The 23,951-nt window shown below is 46.0% G+C and overlaps 1 protein-coding gene across 1 annotated transcript in view; it reads left to right on the top strand.

Annotated features, from left to right (window-relative positions):
• Positions 1 to 595: 595 nt before the first annotated feature.
• LOC119457867 (titin-like) overlaps positions 596 to 23,951 on the top strand; it is a 70,351-nt gene continuing 46,995 nt past the window's right edge. Inside the window, exons 1-2 of the mRNA XM_049670502.1 lie at positions 596 to 2,000; positions 23,515 to 23,689. Of these exons, the coding sequence (XP_049526459.1) occupies positions 23,621 to 23,689 (69 nt within the window). The 5' untranslated portion in view covers positions 596 to 2,000; positions 23,515 to 23,620. The remainder of the gene's footprint in view (positions 2,001 to 23,514; positions 23,690 to 23,951) is intronic.

The following is a 23,951-nucleotide window of genomic DNA, read 5'->3' as shown; positions in this document are numbered from 1 at the left end:
CTGTGAGTGACTGCTCGTCTGGACCTCCCAACACTCCTGCACTCTCACTTTCCCTCTCCTCGTCTCAGCTTAAAAAGAAAAGAAAAATTAAACTTCAGTGCGCCATATGAAAGACCGCGGAACTTTCTTATTCGTCACCCTTGCGACTTTCCGTGTCATCATTCAACTGTTTCTGGCCGTCGCGGTTTTTCTGAGGCGCGCCGTTATGCTGACTTTCAAGAACCTGGCTTTATTTCGACAAACGAAAGAAAGAAAAGAAAGCGGACCTCGACCGCAAACCCACGTGCAACGGGCGTGCCGTCTGTTGCTCGTTTGCCGCCGGTACCTCGTTCCAAAGGATACCTTCTTTTTGGCTTCACACACACAAACTCTCTCTCTCTCTCTCTCTCTCTCTCGTTTTCGTGTGCGTGCGTGCGTGTTCGTGCGTACCTTTAGCAAAAACGCATACATCCCGTCGCGCTCGCCGTCGGAAACGGGAAGGGGCAAACAGTCTGGGATGGAGGCGAAGACGAGAGGAGAAAGGGCGCTTTCCTAAAATTAGCATTGCCCTTTCCTGCGTAGAGAGAAGGCTGGCTATAGCTTGACGCGTGCGCGACCTGCAGGAACGGCATCGGCGTCGTCTGTTGCGGCAACCAGACGACGACGCTCTTCTCGCTCGGCCAGCAAGGACATCGTCATCGCGCTGTGCGAGGCAGGCAGACGGAACGTCGCAGCTGTGGTCCAGTTTGCTGTGATTGTTCCGTTCACGAGTCCCGATTGGAAAGAAACGCGAGATCCTGGCGATGTATACGTAGTACGTTCGGTGACCGCCTTCTTGTGTGATCAAAAAAGCGTGTCCCACGGAATTCGGCCGTCGTCGTCTGCATGTGGTCTTCGGCGCTGCAAGATTGGTCGTCCGTTATCGTCTGCTCCACGACAACCGGCTCCTGTAGTGGTAGATACCCAACGTGAACTGTATGCAGTAGATCCTTGTGAGGCGAACGCATATACAAAACAATGGATGGTTATGTTATTCATCGGTGTGCGCCGACGGACCCTGCCGTTATCGGCTGGTGACTTCGCGTGCTGCCTTCGTACGTCTGCGAGACGTCTGCTAGACTGCAACGACAATCTCGAGCGAGGATATACCTATCACAAAGCCCCCCTCCCGACGTGGGACGTTCGGATTTCGTCTACCTTAGCGCACGTTCCAGTTTCGACGAACAGTTTCTGAGAACCAGAGGCACAACCCCCAACCTCCCCGTCACTCCCCCTGTATAGTTTAGGTTTCGATCAGAACGTTTAGGTACCTCTTTTTTTCCGGCCACGAGGTTCTTGAACGGCTGCTCGCAATTTATACGTGTTGTGTAACCTTTATCGTGTGTATACTTCAACCGGCACCGTCGTCTGCTGCCATTGTCGTCTGCGACCGGTTTCGTCTGTAGCTGGTATCGTCTGTTCAACTAATCGGCGTCGTCTGCTGCCGGTTTCCCTCTGTAGTTGGTATCGTCTGTATATAACGGACGTCGTCTGCACACCTCAACACTATCGTCTACTCTGTTTTTTTCGTTTTTTTTTTTTGTTTTTTGGTTTTTGCTTTCGGAAAGAAAGGACAATATACAGTACAGAGAAAGCTCCCGACTGTTCTTCTAGAAGAGGCATATACATCAGCCGTATACTTCGCTGTGAACTGCGCAGTCGTCGTTTTACGACCCCGACCAGTAGTTCGAATTCTGCGACACGGTGTGCGTCGTTTGACCAGCGAAGACCTCGACACGCTGATATCGACGACGAAGTGTCTGCGCGTGTGTGTCTTTTGCGGCAGTGACAAAAACGCCGTCCGTTCTCCCACTCCCCCTGCAGAGTCTGCTGTCTCAGGTGACCGGAGAGCCCCTGGGCGCACAGGTGGACGAGGCCGGCAGGAAAGCGGAGCCAGTGTTGTCGTACCTCGACTGGGCTTCGCAGCCGGCGGCCACCGCCCTCAGGAACGAACTTCAGGCGCTGCGCGACCGCCACTCACAGTAAGTGCGCATGCGTGTATTTCCCCTCCCCCCACCCTTCCCCATTTTTATCTATCGCTATCGTCTGCCATTTTCTCGTTTGATTGTTTCTCTTTCATCTGCGTTATTAAAAAAGATTCTTGAAAAGTATCAAGCTGACATTAGACCATTTACATAATTTACGAGTTAGCTTCTCTGCATTACTCGTTATTTCATGTAATGGCGGCACCGGTGATGGTTCAAATGAAAATGATCGAAGTGCTGCTAGCTGCGCATGCTGTAGCTTGTCTCCATGGCGCCTTGTTTTGTGGCGAGAGTCACGTCTACGTTTTTCATGTTATCAGACAAGCAAGCGCTAATTGCGAAAAGTGACACCGCAATTAGCTTGACAAAGTGCCTTACGGGAAAGCTAGATTTACAGTTATGAAAAGCGTTCATTGCCTGTAGATTATGGCGGTCTGCTACATATTGTAAAAAAAAAAAAAAAAAAAAAAAAAAAAAAACATGGCTTCGGCGCAATTCGTCTGTCATGTCTTCGCTTTTGTGAATCACACGGGGGGAGACGGAGTGCACAAAGAAATAAAAAATAAAAAACAGTGCTGCAGCAGTGGAGTATTTTAGCATAGCGTTGTACCGTTGCCGTCTGCCACCGACGGCGCATGCTCCGTACACAGTTGGGGAAAAGCAGTATATAGTGGCGAAGAGGCAAGAACGGTAGGCGTATGTGGAAAAAGTTAAAATGTATGGTTAAAATGTGCAAGTAAATCTATTGGCATTCCTGTTAATGTCGTGAAAGCGTCCATCTTCTGGGCGATCTTAACCAGAACGCCAATGCATTCTCTTACCAGGTTCTATTTTGGGGACGGATTATCTTGAAAGTGGTGGCAGTCTAAGAATTTCTGCCATGTAGATTGTTCCGCAACACTACTCGTCTTCGATGTCGCAATTGCGACATGTGCCATAAAGTGATTAGAAACCTAATTGAATCCTTCACCCGGACATTGCGATTTCTCGTGCAGCTATTTCCGCTTCTTCAACCAATCCACCTGAACAGGCTGAATCGCGCTACGGGTAATCCATGATATTTATCGATATTCTGAAAAAAAAGTTTATATGAACTAAAAGAGACACCCGGTATACATATATGGTTGTACATATTTATTGGGGCGCGCTATTGGAACAGCGGAAAATACTCAGCAAAAGAAAAAAAAACGAAAAAAAAAAACGGAGACATAGTGCCAAGAAGCCCCTCCAGACAGAGTAGCACAGCCTGGTTAGCTATATTTCTACTTAGTGTATTTTTAACCCCTTTCTCGTTTCACATTCGTTTAAATAACAGCGTGCCAGGATTACACGTTGTGCGCCGCTGGCCGATATAGAACGCCGGCCGCTTTTGCAGTTTCCGGCTGTATGCGTCACAGCGGAAGTGGACCTCTCGAACATCTATCACAGCTTGAACCGAGTGAAAAAGAAAAAAAAAATCCCCCGCCTTGTGTTAAGTCACGCAATTCTGGGAACCTCTAGGAGAGGCGGAAGAATCTCTTATCGCCGACAGCTCATCGCCGGGATATTTGTAACACCAGCGAGGTCGTAGATATATTTCGCATCTACACGCCCTTGAACGTGACGCAGCTGAGGCGACATCGCGCCGTGATTGTGTGTGTGACGTGTGTGTACATCCGGGTATGTGGACAGATGAACAGGATCGAACTATAACCTCCCTTTAAACCGCTCCTCCAGCAACGTGAGTGCTTTAAAATTCTCAGCGAGCGCCCTCATTGAAATATCTCCAGTCTTTCGAAGCTGTCCTGAGAGCGCCTTTCCTGATTCTTTAAATGTGGCTTCTGATTGATTGATTGAGTGACTGCTTGATAGATCGATTGATCTTAACGACCCAAAGCGAAGCCTCCGGGACCTCTGAAAGACGCTCCGTATATACACCGTAAAGTAGTAGTAGTAGTGATTTTATTGAAGAAGAAAATGACACCGTAAAGCTTTTTACACCCATAAGGGTGCTGATTTGTCTCATGAATAACACCCTTACACTTTCGACGGCGAGCTCAGACTACACCTGCGGTGTGAGAAGCTGTTCTTGAAAACTATATGTAATTATTTCTGACCACCTGGTTTGCGCAAAAATATCTAACACGAGAGTTTGACATTTATAGCTATTTAAAGTTTATTTCGTGCAGTTTCCTTGTCGTCTGTCGCATCTACCGTCATGTCTGCGTGTCACAAAAGAAGTCGCAGAAAAAGAAAACTTCGTTTGTTTTCATCTATGATTCGATCTTAGCTCTTAATGTCATGTCATAAATCATGGAGGAAGTAAGCACCCTTTATACACCCACAAGGGTATTAAATGTTTATTCTGATAAATACATTCTAAAAAAAATTGCACCCCTTATCTTGTCCAGAAATAATAATCGTCAATTTATGTATTGCGTGCCTTTCCTTTCTTGCACGCTGCGCGCCCGGCACACTGTAAAGTAATTTACACCCTTCGAAGTGAATGTGGGTGTAAATATGTCTATAACTCACACCCTTACACCCTTTGTAATTGTAAGAGTGTGAGTTACAGATGTATTTACACTATTATTCACAATAAACGTGTAAATTACTTTACATTGTACTTCCATGTGACGAACGGCATGCGCGTCATCAGTGTTACATAGCATTCTCGACATGAAAGTGACGAGCGCAGAGTTTTCAAGAAAGGAAACGCAAGCAAAGCAGATGACGATTGTTTGGAGACAAGATACACCCCAAAGGGTGTAAAAAATCAGGGTGTATATCAGGGTGGGGCCTATACGGAATGATTTTGACCGCGTGGGGTGTTCTTTAACGTTCAGCTAAAGTGCGCTTGTGCATGCATTCAGGCTGCGTCGGGGATGATTCGAACCCGGGACCTCGCGCTCGGCAGCGAAATGCCTCAGCCACCGAGCCTCAGCTGCACGCCGAGACGCGTGTAGAGCTAGGCACGCTCTATACGCATCATAGTGCCCACGTAATTCCCGCATTACAAATACATGCGTGGCGCAGAGCACGGTGGTCCCGCGCGACTGCGTGCCTTGCGTGATCCTTGATTTCACTTACAGAAATTGCCCTCTGAATGCGTGCGATCGCACTTGCCGATAAGGAAGGGGAAAAGAAAATAAGAATGTAAGGATAGAACGGCATCCTTGCGTGCGCGGAATAACGTAACCTCGCTGTCGTGGCTTGCGCAAGTTCTTCGGGTTCCCGTTAATTGCTGCGGCGCTAGCTACCTGACTGCTTTTTTTGACCGGCGACATGCCGTCGCCCCGCAGATTGTCAGCAATCTGTAAGCGGAAGATCTCGCGACTTAATACTTTGCGCGATTAATGGCCGGGGAAAAGAAAAATTGCGCTCGGAAAGTCTTGGAACGTTGCTAGCTGTACGTGCGCATCGGTCGAGTGCATTACAAAGAAACAAAAGCGGTGTAGGACGACGATGCGAAGCGGCTATAGAGAACGACAAGAGTGTGTGAATAAGTGGTGTGATTATTGTAACATCAAAATAATAACTTTATTATTCGAAATAGGGAAATGTAACCGGTCATCGCGAGGAGGTCTCTAAAAGCTCTCTTATAGGGTGTATACTAGTCAGGCAGTGCAGTAAGTCGGTCGGTTTCAGTCGGTCCGTCGATTATGTTTAAGTCCGACCATTTGTGACACACGGTGATAAGGAGTGGTGCGGAAAAGAAGGTTCTAATAGTGCGGCCAAACAGGGCACGACTCCGTCGCCCGCAAGATAGCGACGGCGCAGCGCAGCGCTTTACGGAAGGATGGGGACCTTCCTGCGCAAGAAGTGCAGTAAAGCATCACCCCGCAGATCGTAAATAACGTGGCCTCTGATATCTCCGTCGCGGCGCGCTGCTACGCGACGGAGGTCTCGGAGGCCAGTGCTTATACATGGGTCGCGCCGCGTTCGCTATAGGTGACACACGATAGTGTGTACTAGTACACTCTAGTTCCCGCGTCAGGAGCCGCCCCTGCCTAACTGTAGCATGTCGGACGGCCGAGTAGTAATTATACCAGCGATTCTATTAGGTTGCCGCTTTTAGAAAACAAAGCGGTAATGAATCCAGGCCACTATGCAAGAAATTCCAGATGAGGCTGTAGCCTAATATGATCAGTTTGGTAACGAGCGTTTTGCAAATATGTGTCAGAATTGCGTGTGTAGCATACGTACTTATATTAGTTTTGGTTTCGAAACCCTTTATTAACTCTCTATATACACTGATTCCCCCGTCAACAAAGCCCCATGTTTATAGCATACCTTTTCAACGAAAACGTTTGTAAAGGCACTCATATTACAGAGCAGCTGCAGTTATATTGGGGTATACGTACACGTGTAACGGTCGTGGTGCACGGCTCCGCAAATCGCAGCCTGCGTGCAGCTAGGCACTCTCCGTGCTTGCAGCCGAAAATGACAGCTGCGCGCGCGGCATGTGTTTGAGAAGTCGATGCGCGGAATGTGTCGATGCTGCGGCGCCGGTGCGCTCGCTGGAATCACATATAGGCGCATATACGTGTAGTATACAGTATACGTGCATGGCGCGTTGAACTGTGAGCACATCCGGCCAGACATGACAGGCGTGCGCCGAGCTTAAGTGAGTGTAACTATAAGCATAGGACGTTCATATCCCTCCAGGCTGTGTATACCCATTCGTCGTTCACGTGTTGTCGTTCTTATAGACTATCGAAAGAAATCGCAACTTGAAAAGAGGAACTGTCCAGAGAAAGTTTCAGAAAAGGCTTGCGTATATGCCCTGACATATAGGGTGTCCCAGCAAACTTTAGCCAACCTGTTCAACGAAAAAAAAAAAAAAAAAAAAAAAAAAAAAAAAAAACTTTGTTCTCTCCTTACGGTCGCGATAACGCTATCCCCCGAGAATGTCGTTAGAAAGCAAGATTCAAATAATTATGGCCGGCACAATGCAGTATACGCGCGTAGTATAATTAGCTCATTGTATACGCACAAGCTGTCTCGGAAATTTTCATTTCTACGAGCCAACTGTGGCCACCATGCCCATATATAAGTACAACGGTACACAGCGGCAAGCTAGAAGCCAATGACTTCGTCTGGCGTGTCGCAGACAAGCAGCAACCTTTCCTTGTCTGGAATGGCATTGCGAAACTATGACGGCTTGCAGCCACCCGACTTATACAGGGTGTCCCAACTATCATGCACCGAGATTTAAAAAGAGAGCAGTTGCGTTACTCAAACAAAACCTAGTGCATATTGTTTCCATTACAGCCGTCAGTGTTTTTTTTTTTTTTTCGTTACTGAGTGAGTACCGAGCGTGAAAGAAGCCCGCGAATAGTACACGCAAAGTGCCTCGAGCGGCCACTCACGCGGCAATGTTGCGTGTATTCGCGGGTTTCTTTCACGCTCGGAAAAAACACTTTGATGTAGCACGTATTGAGCAGCAGAAAGCTGCATCGGGACTTTCTCATGTTGCTCTACAATTTTCTCATTGACACTTTGATAATTAGGACGGTACTTCTCGAGTTAGATCATTCATTACAGTTACCTAATTAAATCTCAGTAACGAGAAAAAAAATACCGGTGGCTACTCCCACTGTACTGGAAACAATTTGCACTAGGTTTTCTTCGAGTAACGCAATTGCTCTTTTTTTTTTTTTTTTAATCTCGGTGCATGGTAGTTGGGACATCCTGTATATAATAAGCCGCAGTGCTGTGGAGGTTTTTGTCTACTCCGCTGAACTCAAAAGGGGCTTTCGTTTCGTTTCGACTTGGCGGCGTTACAAACCGACGCCAGTATGCTGCGAACGCGTTTTTGCGTGTCTTAATTGGAGTGGTTAGTCTCCCGAAGCATTTTCTATATTGCGAAGACCTGCGTATGTGTGTACACAGTTTCAAAACATGCTGGGGCACGTTTTTTTCTAGCGGCCGTCGCGTAGTTTTCGGGCTGACGTTGAGGTTTGTGAGCGCAATGACCGGATGTGTTTGTTGGGTGAAAAAGTTCTCCGAACGTTTGCGTCGGCAGTTCCCTGTTTAGCGCGTAGGCGTCACGTCACGTACGTTTCTGCCGTGTGGGTCTGTCACCTTTCTCCACCAAAAGCAGATGTCATTACACCTCACAAATCTTCCTATTGTAGTTTTTTTTTCTTTCATTTCAAATTTGCGATCTGGGTGAATGTTTACCCTATATTATTTAACTTTTTATCGGCTTTAATCGTGCCGTATACCTGTGGTGGTGCAGGCTGCCCTCACATACATTTAGATTTATTTATTGTCATTATTCTTTTTTTTTTTTTACAACAGAGTGCAGCAAAAAGATGCCGTGTGGACTTGCGTAAGATGGAATTCAGAACGACCGGTTTATCAGTAAACGTCAATCAATCATTAGATGACTCAATCAACCAAATTTATGCGCCTGTTCTCACCTCAGTGTATTAGCGTCACGGTACGGATCCTCGTTTTCTGCCGTGTCGATTCGCATATAAAGATGCGACACGCAACGATATCGATCGGTTTCTCAATCAGCGTGTCTTGTATGACCCTCCAAGGTGCGTCAATATTGTGAGCCGCCCACCTTTTTCTTGGTGATTTCATAACTTCAAGAGTAGAGCCAATAGCATGCGTGGTCGTTCAGAGCGTCGTTACGTTAAGTGCGTTGGTGAAACGCGGGGAAAAGAAATATAGTTTCCGATGTCTGGCGCCCAGATCGAAACAATGTGGGTCTCGGCTGAGTATATATAGGTTTATATATAACGCACACCATGTCGCAGAAAATCCGTCGTCGGCGTCCGGCGCCGGCGTCCCGTGAGGGAAAATTTCCCTATATATTTAGGTATATGCCACGCCTTGCTGTATGACATGTGGTATATGTGGGATGTTATATTGCCACACAATTCTATTCTAAAGTTGCTCATGCCTTGTCCTACATTCTTGACAGTTATTCCTCGGAATTTGTAGTATGACAGCCCACAAATGAAACAAAACACCGAAAGAGCATGCCTTTTATGGTAAATCTTCTCTAAGACTGAAATATCAAAAGTGCGAAACAATAACATAAATCTGAACATTATGCAATTTTTATGGCTCGGCGGTGTACTACCTGCGGGATCGGCCCACGCAAGAGGCCGCGTTTCTGCCAGAAAGCGCGCCTTCGTGCATAGAGTTCGCCGCCAGCGTTTACCAGTAAACATTACGGTTACACAAGCTGCGTGTGTCGGGAAGCGTGAAAAGCAGTCAGGGATCTTTGAATGCCGTCACGTTCCGTTCTCAAAGGCCAAGCTTAAGCGTCCTCCAAGTTTCTTGTTATCGTCGTCCGTTGGGATTTAATGTCGGACGCGTCGTTTCGCCGGTCGTGCAAGGGATGTACAACACGTATTCCATCAATTTGCGAAATCGCGTTGAATACTGATGACTGGTAAGCGTCAAAAGAGTGCGCCTACACTTCGGTGCGGCATTTAATGAGAAACTTTGCAAAGCGTTAGCTCTGTACGTATACGCCTGTGGCAGAGAGTTCGTATACACGGCGACCTGTGAGTCACATTGTCATATACGCGTCCGGTGTCACTTATTCGTGTAGAACGGTCGTCCCGGGGTTTTACAAATGCAGTTGGCTGTACCGCGTTTAGTGAGGTAAGCTTTCTTGTCGTCATTGTTTTATTTGCGTTCACATCTGGCGTAAGGGTTGTTGAAGCAAGCAATTGAGGCTTTCCTTTTTCTTAATGTTTTTTTAGTAAGTCTCCAAGATATATACAGAGGCAAATGCAGCACTTGTACATAGTCGTACTAGCAGAACTTGTACATAGCACATATGGTCGTGGGTTCAACTGCCGACCGTGACGGCCGCATTCCGATATATAAGGGCATAAAGAACGCAAGAACGCCTTTGTATACCAAGGTTTGGTTATACGCGTTCAAAGAATATCCTAGCTGGTCTGGCATAATTCTTAACCTGCCACCACTGCGTCTTTTATCGTAGCCCCCTTGTGTTTCCTTCGGGACGTTGAACCTCTCCCCAGTCCACGAAAAGATAGTAAAGAAGAAGAAAAAAAAAATTACCGCATTCCCCCGCCGACTTGCAGTATCGTGCGTCATATACCGTATAGATTGTTGACCCGGCGGCCTCTTGACCGCCTATCAGCGGAGCCTTATTGTCCTCCTCTTATTCAACCACGACATGTACGTCTATACGTATACGTCTTTATCGCGGCTGTTATCAGGGAAGCAGCGGAGTAGGGATCTCCACCACCTTCTATATAACACCGGCCGTCGCCGCGCGGTCTCTCGAACGTTCCAAGCGCAGAGCTGCGCAATACGTCGGCCCCCTCCGAAAAAAATAAAAAATTAAAAATAAACAATAACGCCCCGCGCTAAAAATAAAGCGCCTCGCCCTAGCTCTTGTCGCCGTGCGGAAGGCCGCGGAACCTTCTTCTTCTCCTTCTTCACCGTCTTTTCTCTTGCACCGCGGCGGTGCACAGTGGAGCGAGGAAAGAGCACGCCAGGCGCGCGCGATGCCGTTTTCGAGCCGCGGCGGTGATTCACACTCGCTGTATACTGCTGGATCCACGGCACGTCTCTTCTCCCGTCGCCTACGCCGCAGCCGTCTCGGAACGTTCTCGCCTTCACGCGCATTTAGTTAGCCGGAGGCAAATAGCAGCAGCTAGACGCGCGTTTTGCGCCCCTCTGTGTATACCGTAACGTTAACTCGTTTGTATAGCCGCTGCCGTGGCAGCAGCGGATGCCGTTTTAAAGCGCCCGCCCGCGTCTGCCAAGACTTTTGCGAGAGACCGGCTGCGAGAGTTTTTTTGGCGAGAGCGAGCGACAAATGGAGAGCAGGGGGGAAGGGGGGGGGGGGGGGGGGGGGCAGCGGCTGCGAGACGTTGGCGAGGCTTAATAAACTCTTCCGTTTTCGTCTGGACTGCGCAGGCGGCCCGCCGTCAAAGCTATATGCGAGCCGCGAGCCTGTTCCATGCGTGTATACGTGCAGTATTGCGCATGACGCATTATGATTTACGGTGCATGGTAACGCCGGGTTTACGCTGGGTGACGCGTGCATTGCGAGATAGCCTATCATCAGTCATCATCATCATCGTCAGCCTCTATTTATGTCCACTGCAGGACGAAGGCCTCTCCCTGCGATCTCCAGTTACCCCTGTCTTGCGATAGCTGATTCCAACTTCTATAGCCTATTCGTCGGGTCAACTTAAGTCTATAGCCTATAGTCGGGTACAACATAAGCCTATAGCCTATTATAGGAGGCTATGGGACAGGACGAGAGCGGTGTGGATCAGAGAGCAAACGGGGATAGCCGATATTCTATAGCAGACATAATAAAGGGAGCTGGGCAGGCCATGTAATGCGTAGGGTAGACAACCGGTGGACCATTAGAGTTACAGAATGGGTGCCAAGAGAAGGGAAGCGCGGTCGAGGACGGCAGAAAACTAGGTGGGGTGATGAAATTAGGAAATTTCCATCCGCAAGTTGGAATCAGCTAACGCAAGACAGGGGTAATTGGAGATCGCTGGGAGAGGCCTTCGTCCTGCCAGTAGACATAAAAATTTAGGCTGATGATGATGATAGGAGGCTATGGCTGCGAGAGCGCGGAGCGTTACATGATCGTTACCACAGTCTGCATAGCACGTGTATACGTTGCTCGGAATCAACTTTGCCAAAATCAGTAAAGCTTTGCCAAAATCATGCGGTATTTTTTTTTTTTTGACATTAGGTATACGTCACATAGGTTCAGTACTTACGGTGATATTAACGATAGCTATTTTTTTTTCTTTTTTTGGTTATTGATATAGTTAGTGATTAAACTACGCTATCGATAGTACTGCACGACTCGCGTGTGTCCTCTACTCTCTGACAGGAAGTGGGGCTTTTTTCAGAAGAAGGGGTGCACGTGTGCTCTCTATGACATTTCAGCTGTTTTCGCGCCGTGCACCGGCTTGACACTTTGCAGACATGATGCACTGTGAAATAATGCACACCCTCAAACGGGAATATGGGTGTAAACCTGTCTATAACTCGCATCCTTACATCCGAGAAAGGTGTTACGGGTGTAAGGATGTGAGCTATAAAAAGATTTACACCCTTAATAAGGGTGGAAAACATTTCACTTTGTCGTCAGAACGTGATCTGCACACCGCGTTAGTCTGTATGCAACACCCAATTACCTGCTGAGGGGTCCCCTTAAGATGTTTTACAGGCAGTTTGTCTCTAGGCTCCCTAAATCAATCCTTGCGAAAGTGGTTCGCGACACGCTCTCCGTTTTAATGTGTACCGACAAAAAATCCTTATTTTTCTCAATGGAAGGGACACCAACAGAAATGCGAGGTCCTTGCCTATACGGGCGCACTCCGATTTCCCAATTCAGGTACGTGTGAAACGCAGAAATTCTCTCGCTAGACAACTGCTGAACCGATTGGAATGAAATGTATTGCGTATCTAAGAGAGATATAGCAGAATTCCACCGTATGCTGGGAGAGAGTTTTCATTGCGGTCTCATCGTTTTTACAAAAAGAAAAAGAGAGAGAGAGAGAGAGAGAATTGGTACGTTTGAAAAGAATTGTCCCGAAACCATCGACGATTATTGTCAGTGTAAGGCAATAGCTCTAACGAAGGAGCGAATGAACAAGCAAACGGACGGACGGATGAACGAACGTTTTCTTTGCCGAGTTAGACCTCCGACCAACCACGAAAACAGCTGAAATGGTCAAAGAAAGCTATTCGCTTTAAGATCGCAAAAATTGGCTCCGAAAGAAATGTGATGCCTACAGTAGGTATCTACGCAAGGCCATTTGTCCAGAAGAAGAAGAAGAACGTGAACCTTATTTTCAAATCAATCAGATTCGAGTCCGGCTTCTTTTTAGTGGTTCTGGGCACACGCCGCGGACGCGGTTTCGAGACCTTGTCTCGAAGCGGCTTCCTCGGCTCGCTGGACGGCCCAGAGTTTCTCCACTTTCTTCTCTTTTAATGCAACAAAGCTCATAGAATTCCGTGCAGTGGATTCCCGAGGAAAACGATATAGGATGAATTTAATCCGGAAATTTCGAATACGAAAAGTGCCTTCCATCTTAATTTTCAATATCGCCGTATTGGCTGAATCACCACGAACGAAAGTTACTCTTATCGCAAGTTATCACGAATTTCTCGTTTTCGTTGAATGTGCTCTTCCGTTTATTGAAGGCCCTCGCAACGCGCAAATTAAAAAAAAAAGAAAAGTGTAGTTACTTCTGTAATAGTCTAGTGTGTTATGTCGTAATAACGATGCGAAGGCACGCAATGTGCAGCAGCGGCCTCTTATGTAGGCCGTCCCATTGTTCTGCGAAGAAAGGGTACTGGTACGAACGCCAAGATAAGCGTCATTGTGCGCCTCGAGGGAACGTGAGCTGTAATACCGGCGAGTCGGTGACTGTTATACGGTGTCGCCGCTCAGGTTTCCCTGTGGATTCTGTCATTCAGTTTTCAATAAAACCGAAATTATTTTCCAACTTGAGTGTTATCAGTTAGAAACTTATAAGGCAGCAAAGGCGAAAGAAAAAAGCGTGTTATTCGACATTTGTTCTTCTAGAATAGTAACAGATGTCCTGCAGTTTTCGATCACTTTCAACCGTTCTTTCATGACTGATCACAATCGGTTTATATTCTTTTCTCTCGTTTATTTAGCAACTCAGCCAAGCTGTCGGGCCTTTGAGAAAGAAAGTCTAATGAACGCCGGAAAGCATCGGGGCTAGCTTGAACCATTTTTTTTAAGTGCCTTGTGGCGATTGGTCGACATCGTGACAATCGCTACTGCGAGAGGATGGCGCGCGCGCCTACCAATGATTAACCGGTCTTGCGTAAGAGAAGTGTTATTGAAAAATTCACCAAATTTACCAGGCGTCTTACCATTTAACTTCCAAATTTTCCTAAATGTGTTTACCAATTAAAGAAAAAGCATTTTTGCGCGTTGTATACTGATTTGGTAAAATAATCGTATTGACGGTTTATTCTACCATGCTTCAACCGAAAGCATGGATAAAAGACGCTCATTCTGATAAAAAAGGAATTTATCATATGTAAACTTCAACTTTATACACCTAAATTTACCGATCGTCAACTGCAGGCGCTTAATTGAGTAATAACAATGACACAGGAGTGAGGTTTATGTCATTACGTGTCTAGGAAGTTTCATCAATGTCATTAACAAACGCAGGTCCTTTCTCCTGATCAAGACCACGTGATGTGCAGCGTGAACGATTAGGTCTGGTCTTTATAGCGGCACCGGTACAAAACGGCAGATGTAGTATAACCTGCAGCACCGGTAGTATGCACAACCTAAGATCTACCTGCAAGTTCAGCGTTTTAACCGGTGTACCAGGAGGTTTGTGGCGTCGCCTGCTCGTCGTCCGTGGCAGCAGACGACGACGCAAGCCTGCGTCGCGAATGAATACGGTGTGCATCGGCGCGTTCGCTGTCCTGATTGGTCGACGAGGAAATCGAAGTCAACACTCGTAAAGGTTGGTAGCTCACTGTAACGAAGGCAAGAGAAATTTCGCTTACTGCTTGCATTCGCGACTGAAAAAATAGTGCGTAACGCATTGAAAAATATGTACAGGAGCGCGTCATGTAAGTCCATGTGACGTTAGGTCTCGTGCTTTTATGTTGAAAAATATGACGTAATTATTACGCGCAAGACGTCGCAGACTTAAATCTATATTAACCACCTAACGAGCGAAGCAAGACGTTTATGCGAGCGGCGGCCACAGTGCACCGCATTCGCTCGCGACCAAAATATAGTACGTCGCATACTGGAAGCACACAAAGGTGCACAAATAATGCGTGGTTTGACATAACCTTACGTCCACGACTTGCAGTTGTATTATGTGAAGTAGGTGTTCTGCAAAAAGCGTTGCAGACCCAAAACAACTTCACTGCGAGACACGCGGAGTGATACTTCTATGTCCGCACTACTTTTGTAGCTTCGACAGCGTTCAGTATGTGCGAAACAGAGTAGAGCTTGCGCAGCGCTCTACCGTTTTATGAGTGAGACAGACGGACAGCATATGTCAAGCGTCTTCACACGTCGCAGTCGCTGATGCTTCTTCTTTTTGGTTAATTCTTTCTCTTTTCTTTTTTTCTCAACTCTCGCCCCCCTTCGCCGACTCTCGCCGCTATACCGGCATTGCGAGCCGAGTTGCGCAATGAACGCGGCCGCCTTTCTCCCAGCCCCGACCTTGGCACTCAGAATAGTAAACGAAGGGAGAAACCGCGAATGGTAGGCAGACAGGCGAGATCTGGCGCCAGCTAGCGACTAGGGAGCCCTTGGTAGCCCGCCCACTCGAGTCTTTCACTCGCGTTCCGGCTGCCTGATCGCGCTTCGAGATCTCTCTCTTTTCCTTGGCCGAGACTGCAACTGGACGGCGGTATGCGTGGACGTGACACTGTCTGAAGGAGCGGAGCTTGAACACAAAGGCACCTGTGTCCTCGCGCTACGATATTTGCGGGGGACTACCACGTGGATTAAAGCTTGCGCGCGTAGGAAGGGCTGCACCGGGTGGATTCGAAAACGTAGTTGCAAACAACAAAAATGACAGTCTCGAGTGGACTTCATGCGTTTGTGTGTCTGTCTTCGTCTATCGCCGTTTTGTTTTCCGTACGTTGTGACGAAGATTCGATACGCTGTATTGGTACGTAAGTGTTTTCGTGTCTGAAGGGTATGGCTTGGGACTTCGACAGAAAATGGCCCGTGTGTTGAAATTGGCGATCACATTTGGGAATGTCGGCTCGCATGTTGCTGCTAGCGGCGCTTCTATCTTTAACAACGTTGACTGGCCTTATCGGCGTGTAGCTGAGTTATACTGTGACACAGGTGAACGGCGAACTACCTTCGGATTTCAAATCTCCCGCCCGCCGCGCAGATATCAATGCGGAGTAAAGCCACTAGACTTATATATGACAAATGCGGTGCGAATCGCTAAAGACGGCAGCGACTTGCGCGAACTCTTCTCTCTTACTCTTCGTTCTTTTTTTTTAAGATAAATTTTACTTGGTAGAGACGTTGTTGCAGTTCTCGGGTCCACGATACTGTTATTCTTGGTATGACAGTTGTTATGCGTGCTTACTGCTGCTTGTTTCTCTCTAGTGAACGAAAACGTAGTGTCGTTACACGCTTCCGACGCCAGCGCCGATTCTCTATGCAGCGGTCCCCTTTGGCGGCTTTCCAGGAAAATGTAGCCGCGTTTCGGATACACCGACACGTCAAAGATCTATGTCTGAAGAGAGAGAGAGAGATCGAGAGAAGGAGCGAGGAGGATGGGGGTACCGTGTAAAAAATGCAATGAATGGAGAAGAAGGGTCGCGTGGGCGCGTGAGCTTCTCGGGGTCTTCAAAAGCTTATTGCGTTATGGCCAGTTTCGCTTGCTCACCTCACTCACTCCCGCTTCAACGTCATGCAGTCTCTCTCTCGTTCGCCGCCTTCCTCCTTCTCCTTCCTCGTGGCCTTGGCACGGTGTTGCGATTTCCGTCGTCGACCGGCCAACTCGGGCGGCGGCAACTGCTCCTAGTGCAGCGCGGCTCGGCGCTGAGACGCACACGTGCTTCATACGCGTTTTCATTGGCATTCAAGTGTCACGTTCCCCCCGTGTGTGTGTTGTGTATGCGATCTCCATTTACGCGCAAACTCCCCCCCACCGGCGCGGCGGTGTAGTGTTGTGTGTGTCACCATGCGACGTCGTCGTCATCACCGCCGCGCTGATCGACAGCTGACGATCGTCGTCGACACGGTGAGCACGCAGGTTGGGCGAACGTTGGGTTGGGCGGCGTTTTTTTGCGACGCCGCCTCGCGCCGGCTTGCTGCGGGCGTTGCTGTTGTGCCGTTCCTTTTCTTCTTCTTTTTGTTCTTTCACGCGCGCGCCTCAGTTTATTAATTCCGTTTTCATTAAGTCGAGATCCGTGCGTTTCCGCACGCACGCTCGCCGATTTTCCACGCTCCGTCGAAGAAAGCGTGCGTGTGGTGTTCTGCGACCGCGCCGGTTTCGACTTGGTCGCCGCTGCGCGGCGAACGTGATTGAGTTTTGGTTACGGTTTTGGGGTGTCGTCTGCTACGTCGAAATTTTCTTTGGTTGCGGGCAGGGGGTATTGCGGTCGTCTGCTACGTGTCTTCTGTTGGACATATGGGCCGTTTTTTTTTTATTTTTTTTTTATTTGTGGTTGCCGTTTTTACTCAGTGAGCGGAGTGCGATTTGGTGCGGTAGCGAGAATTAAGCGCGTGGTGTGGGTGCCCCCTTTAATCATGAGCATTCTGCTCTTTTTATTTCTCTTTCTCTCTCTTGCAAACCAAGTTAGGGTCAAAGAGATGAAAGTCGGGCAGCGGCCAGACGTGATTATCGAGTTTCCAGAAGTTCTGACAATGACCTCGTTTAGGAGTTGTACGTTTCTTTTTGTTCTCTGTCTCTCTCTATACGCCGGCGCAGGCTGTCACTTGCATTGAACGAACGCTAACAGCTGCTTAGTGCATGTCTGATTAGACGGTCCAGAGGTAAACTGTGCTCTGTACATAATCGTTTGTCAACCACGCCTTTGCAAACGTCGCGCAAAGTGCGCCTCGGCTAGCCCTTTCTGCTATCGAAGATAGTGTCCTCACATATGCGTGTCTACGTGTCGGAGATAGGTGTTTTGCTCAGTTATCTCACTGTCAAGGTTGTCACGCCGTGTGGGAAAGACGAGCTCTTGGTCTGCTTGCACTCCGGCCGGTTAAATTAAAGCGCCTGTTGCAGACCGCTTTCTCCCCCCGCCCCGTGACAGTGGCTTACGTGTATTGAGAAGTTTGCGCTTGCTTATTTTTCTGAGCTTCACAACGTATGGACAACTTGCAGTGCTTGACGTCGCGCATATGCTGTGGTGCTGCTGTCACAATATTCCGTGTAGGCAACAAAATAAATAAATAAAAGAGATAGAGGGAGGCAAGGTCTGTTGTCGTGAATTTTCTCGTAAGACAAAATGAACGTGGCCAAGTTTTCAAAAGTTACTTGCCAAGTATTAGTGTCCAAACTCCAAAGTGGCAAACTGATGAAAAGCACAAGTGTCAAACCACATCCGTGCATCTTCACTTCTTGCGTCTGCTGTACGTTGCCGCATTTGTTTACAAACATCCAGCTTGTATACCCATCCTCTATGCACACAGCCATTTAACCACTTGAACGCGATAGCGTGTCGCAGAAAATCCGTCGTCGGCGTCCGGCGCCGGCGTCCCGTGAGGGAAAATTCCCGTATATATTTAGGTAAAGTATATGCCACGCCTTGCTATACGACCTGCGCTATATGCAGGCTATATTTCCATAACCATTCTATCACTAAAATTGCTCATACCCTGTCTTGCATTCTTGACAAAGTTATTCCTCGGAATTTTGAGAGCGACAGCCCACAAACAAATGTCATGAAACAAAGCACCGACAGTGCATGCCTTTTATGTTAAATCTTCATTCTCAGACTGAAATATTAAAAGCTGCGAAACAATAACAAAATCTGAAAATAATGTAATTTCTTTGGCGGGGTCTGTGCACTACCTCCGGGATCGGTCCACGCAAGAGGCCGTGTTTATATACCAGAAAGCTCGCCTTCGTGCACATGCAGCGTTCGCTGCCAGCGCTTCCTGGTAAACATTATGGTTACATAAGCTGCAGTTGCCGGGAAGCATGAGAAGCAGTCAGGGATATTTGAATGCTATCGTGTTTCACCCTTAAAGGCAAGGTTAAGCATCTTCCGATTTTTTTTTTTTTTTGATATTGTATTTCCTGTCAGGCATGTTGTAAATGTGTCAAATTCGGAAATAAAGTCGTTGGATATATCCTCTTATAAAGCTGACCCATTTAAGTCAAGACGTTTCTGTCCTAGCTTGAATTAATACTGTCACATTGTGTGATAAAATTATCGTGTCTCTTTAATAGCCGTATTTAGGTTATCGTGACATGCCTTCATGTGCAACTCTCTGTGATGCAATTTCTGACAGTTTTATGCTTATCGCTGTCAGTTAGCATTGTGTGATACCAGGTGCAAAGGACAGCATGTTAAGTCAGCATTCTATGCAGTACATGTCTGGCTGTGATATCTTTGCTTATGCATATTCATTTAAATGTATATGCTACACAAAGAACTTATTTTTCTTGGAATAAGAGAAAGGATCTAAATTATTTGACTGTCATTCTCGAATCATGGAATATTGCTGTAACTAGGATTGGATATTGCTTTCTTGTTTTAATGCACTTGAAGATAGCACCAGTTGCTGCAGTATGATGGGCAAGAACTGACATTGCACTGTTTTTTAAGGTAACACTGACACAGCATTTTTGATGATATTCTTTTTGTGTTATATGAATCTCCAAACCCAACAAACCCTAGAAAACGTACTGCAAGCTTAAGTGTGCTCTAAATATGTATTTTGCCATAATTGTTTCTGCAAACTAGTTTGGGGTTCCACTGTTCAAGAGGTGTGCGTGTGCCATGATGTGTCATGACGTCATGATTCTCCCTCCGTTCTTGCGATTGCTGTGGCTGCCACTTGTGAGCACAGCCACAAGAAGTGCGTGCAGCACGCTTGTTTATTTTTTCATGAGCAACATCATCATACCTAGCCTTATTGCTACACATTGTCAGCAAATTTTATTCCATGTCATGACCTCACAATCGGGGTGTCAAACTGATAATTTTTTGGGTACGGTTCAGGTTCGGGCTTTGCATATTTTCCAGTTCAGTTCAGATTCCGCTCTGGAGCAAAAATATAACCATTTTCTCTAATATATAACCGGGTTAGAACTGGTTTGGAGCAGTTCATATGGGTTCATAGCGTTTCGGAATTAAGGAGAATGAAAGGCTTTTAGAAAACAACGTGTTTCAGCCTCACCTGCGAGTTTATTTGAGTGAAAGATAGTCACTGTACTAGTAATGTAAATGTTGCCAGGTCTGATGTTTCAAGACCAACTTTGGTATCAAATTAATATATAGGTCATAAGTGTTTCCCAACATTTATACTTGCTAGGTGTCATTATTTTATACCTGTGAAGTGTATACAAGTTCAAAAATATGTGTCAGTACTTGTTTAGTTTGATATGTCTTTTGAGGGATGATCCTGCACGTTATAGGACAGAAAATTTAATCTACATCGTTACTTTACTCCTCATGCTAAACAGACATATCTGTTTATGTGACACATATTCGCCTAGGACCAGTAGGTCTGTATTTTGAAAATGCAAGCTGTGTTGACAACATTAGATATAAAAGGGAAAAAAATTGAAATTTATGCGTTGTTTTCAGCGAGAAGGCTGGACTTCTTTTTTTTTTTCATAAATTGTAGTGTTAATGAATTATGTGCACTTCACAAATGGGTCGGTCCGCTCACAGGATTTTGAAAGCCACACTTTGACGTCGTCAGACGCACATACTTGTTTCCTGCGATGGTAATGTAGGGCCTCTGTGACAACAACACACATGGCCTTGACATTCACGTCTGTCATAGCTGCGGCGGCTTGCTGGCTGTACTTGTGTGGAGACTAAATGCTTGAAATACCTTGCCACAATAGCTACACTTTGATTGCATTGTATGTTGGCGATGACCCATCTGGTACATAATTTGAAGTTGTGAGAAGCTTGCAAAGTATCAATAACCTGGCCAGTTTTACTTTGCAAGCATTGTAGTACTTGCCATTATGCACTACCTTTCCCTTCTATGTAGTAATTTGTGCATTTATTTTAGGCATGCCAACTTGGCATGTCTTTCATAGATTTGATAGCTTTAACCAGGGGTGGCCAGAAAGACATATTCAAAAAATAGTGATCGCCATACTGTCTCACTGCAGCAGCAAACACATGGGAGTTTCAAACGTTCATGTCACATACGGTATTTTGACTACCAGTTCTCCCTGCAAGGAAATGCTGGTCTGCTTAGAATGCTTAGGTTCATGAAAAACGAACTAGTTTGGCAAAAGCTACCACTCTACCACATCTACATACTTAGATTCGTAACAAGACAGCGATTACCTGACTGAACAACTGTTTACGAGCTTCAATCTGACCCAAGAATAGCCAAGACCAGCTCGTAAGCCACAGTTTTGCCTTGCGTGCATTCATGTATGTACAGTCAATGTTGAAGGTTTACCAGGCATGGGTTTTGTGACAAAACTTTATGCTTGTATTATTTTTGTCTACAGCTTGTAATTGTACTTGATTGTGCTGGCCACATGTGCTAGCACTGACTGCAGATCCAAATTTAACGCTGCCTGCCCATGCTACGGAAATATTTCGCTTCTGAGTGCTCATGACCCGTTAAACTTAATTTTGATGTCAACTGTACTATTGGAACACAGTCTCAGATAACAATTAAAGATTTATCCCCACTTGACAGTAATTCGGGCCTTGAGTACCCCTGAATGCTCAATAAACCAGGGCAAGTTTACACTGAAGTGAATCCTTCGATTTCACTACCAAGTTTATGGAGTGATGGACAGATAAGATGTGTCACGGGCCAGCACTCACATGTTATCTTTCTCGGACATACTTCGCAGCCAGAATTTCAAACTAGAATTGAACCAAAGACTAGAAAACTAAACCGGAATGTAACAATTTTTGTTACTTCGAAACAATATGGAAAATAGAAAACGGTTTTTGATTTAGCTTTTAATCCATACATTATCTGTAATTGTAGCTCAACTGCGCTACCTCATTCCTAAATGCAAACATGCTCGCTGCCATCTTGTGTCATGTCCCAAAGACCTGGTGTCTTCATACCTTTAGGAGGAAGGAGTAGATTTGGGCCACGCACATGGCATGAAATAAAAAAAAAAACAGTAGTCTGTTCAGGTAATGAAAGTGAGACTGAGGGATTGGAAATAAACTTGGTGGGGTAGCGTGGGAGAAATTATTATACATAGGATGTTACCAATTACTGGGTGGGTGTTACTAGCACAGGACAGGGATCATTGTGAAGCATAAGAAGAGCCTTTTATCCTGCTATTGAATTAATTGGGTAATTAGGCTGTTTGTAGAACCAACATGAGCGAGTTGATTGCATTAGTTGAGTTGGTTGCTTGCGGATAGGGGCAAGAAACCGTCATGTATTGGAGCGCACTGCAGCATGTGTGGTTGTGAACAGTTTCTAAACAAGGTGCTATCATTCACCATCATAATTACGCGCTTATGAGGAAAATAGTGACATAAACTTCTAAGCAAGAAAAGGAGTCTTGCATCAGTCATCCTTTGCTGTCATTAACAAATAAAGAATTGAATTCTCAACAATGTTTTAAAGGATCAGGCCTGATCTAACTTTGTGCACTTGTTTTTTGCGTCCATTGGAGTGTGCAAACGTTTATAAACGGTATTAAGGTTGTTCTATTTTGCATCAGTGATTCAGACTGCATGTATTAATTTCTTGTTTGGCTTTTGCACTCCGTGTTATGAGTGGTCACGTGGCTTAGTGCGCACACAACAATTGTGATTTCAATAAAATTTCAAGTTGCGAGTCCAGTGCCTGTATCTTTGCTTCTTTCCTTGTCGTCGTTTCTGTTCGCTCTGCATTCCTCCAGATGGAAGTCGGCTGATGTCAGTGATGATGTTAATGTGTGTGTTAGTTCAATTCAATTTTTTAACGTTGACTGAAATTATAAAAAATGCTCGGAATTATGTTTAGACCCATAGTCGGCAAGCTAGTACTGGGTCCAACAACATGGACATTCAATAGAACAGCATGCAGCAGCTTATCAATACACCACGTGTTTTGTTTAGGCTAATCAAAATTTTTAAAAAGTTTCCTGTGTCAGATAGCACAATTTTAATCCTTCAATGGGATTGCTTGAAGAGGTGGGCATTACTTGCACACTGAATCTAAATGCATAATTTACTAATTAGCAAAATTGCATTGATTAAGCTCTAACTAAAAAATTTGCAATTTATTAATTTCAGCTAATGAGTTTGCAAGGCATATCCATTAAGAACGAATTCTGAAGATGGCATTGTTTTTGAGATATTCGCCATCAAACTTGCAGTAAAATTGCCCTGTTGTTCCCCTTAATTTTTTTAATGAAATGCCGTTTTATACATTGATGCAAAAAAAAAAAAAAAACATAGCTGGAACGCCAATGTGTTTCATTACACGCTTTGGGAACGTATAGTATCTAGAAACTGTTGTGTTCCGCCATGTGCATGTGGCTTGCGAACTCGCCAGCTGCATTTCATGAATTGCAATATGTGCCATAAAGTAATTGGTTGAAAACTTAATTAGTGCATTTTGTTAATTAGCCAATTATTAATTTCTGTATTTATGAAAGTAATGTTTGCCTCTTCGTGCAATCTCCGTTCAAGGATTATAACTGTACCATCGGTCACAGGCGGCTTTTGAAATTCTGTATATAGCTAAAAAAAGGAAAAAGAAGTATCCAATATAGCATTCAATTTTTCTATATGTGTGCTTCTGCACCCTCATGCAGGGGTAATTAATCGTAACTTCTTTTGGATACATGCTAAAGAAAGGTCTTTTTGTCTTCTGCTCGCGTTCTGCTCGCAGGCTGCAGAAGTCCATTGAGCAGCATCTGCAGGGTGTCCGTGAGGAGAGGGCAGCGCAGGCTGCCTTTGAGGAGAAGGTCGCCTCCCTGCGGGAAGGCCTGCTCCAGATGGAGAGGGACATTGGCGCAGCCCCCACCTGCGGGGAAGATGAGGACCAGGTCCAGAAGAACCTTCAGGTGCGTGACCCATCCCTCCCTACATGACCCTTGATCTTTCTCTCTTCCTTTCGAATCGGGAACTTTCTCCCTACATTTCTGCCTTGGATAACCTATCTGGCCCTAAGGAAGCGAAAGAAATGATGCATGCTTGCACAAAAGGCATTTATTATTCGGCGATCAGCAGATCGCCGTTCAACCTTTCGTTGCTCTGTTGTGAATGCAGTTTGTACTCCCAGTTTTGAAGAGTGAAGTTCTGTTCAGACGGACAAAGGAAGAAGTG

Source organism: Dermacentor silvarum, chromosome 7, assembly GCF_013339745.2.
Source record: "Dermacentor silvarum isolate Dsil-2018 chromosome 7, BIME_Dsil_1.4, whole genome shotgun sequence".
In the NCBI taxonomy this organism is placed as follows: domain Eukaryota; kingdom Metazoa; phylum Arthropoda; class Arachnida; order Ixodida; family Ixodidae; genus Dermacentor; species Dermacentor silvarum.
Note: the sequence above shows the minus strand (reverse complement) of the source record. Positions and strands in the feature narration are given on the sequence as shown.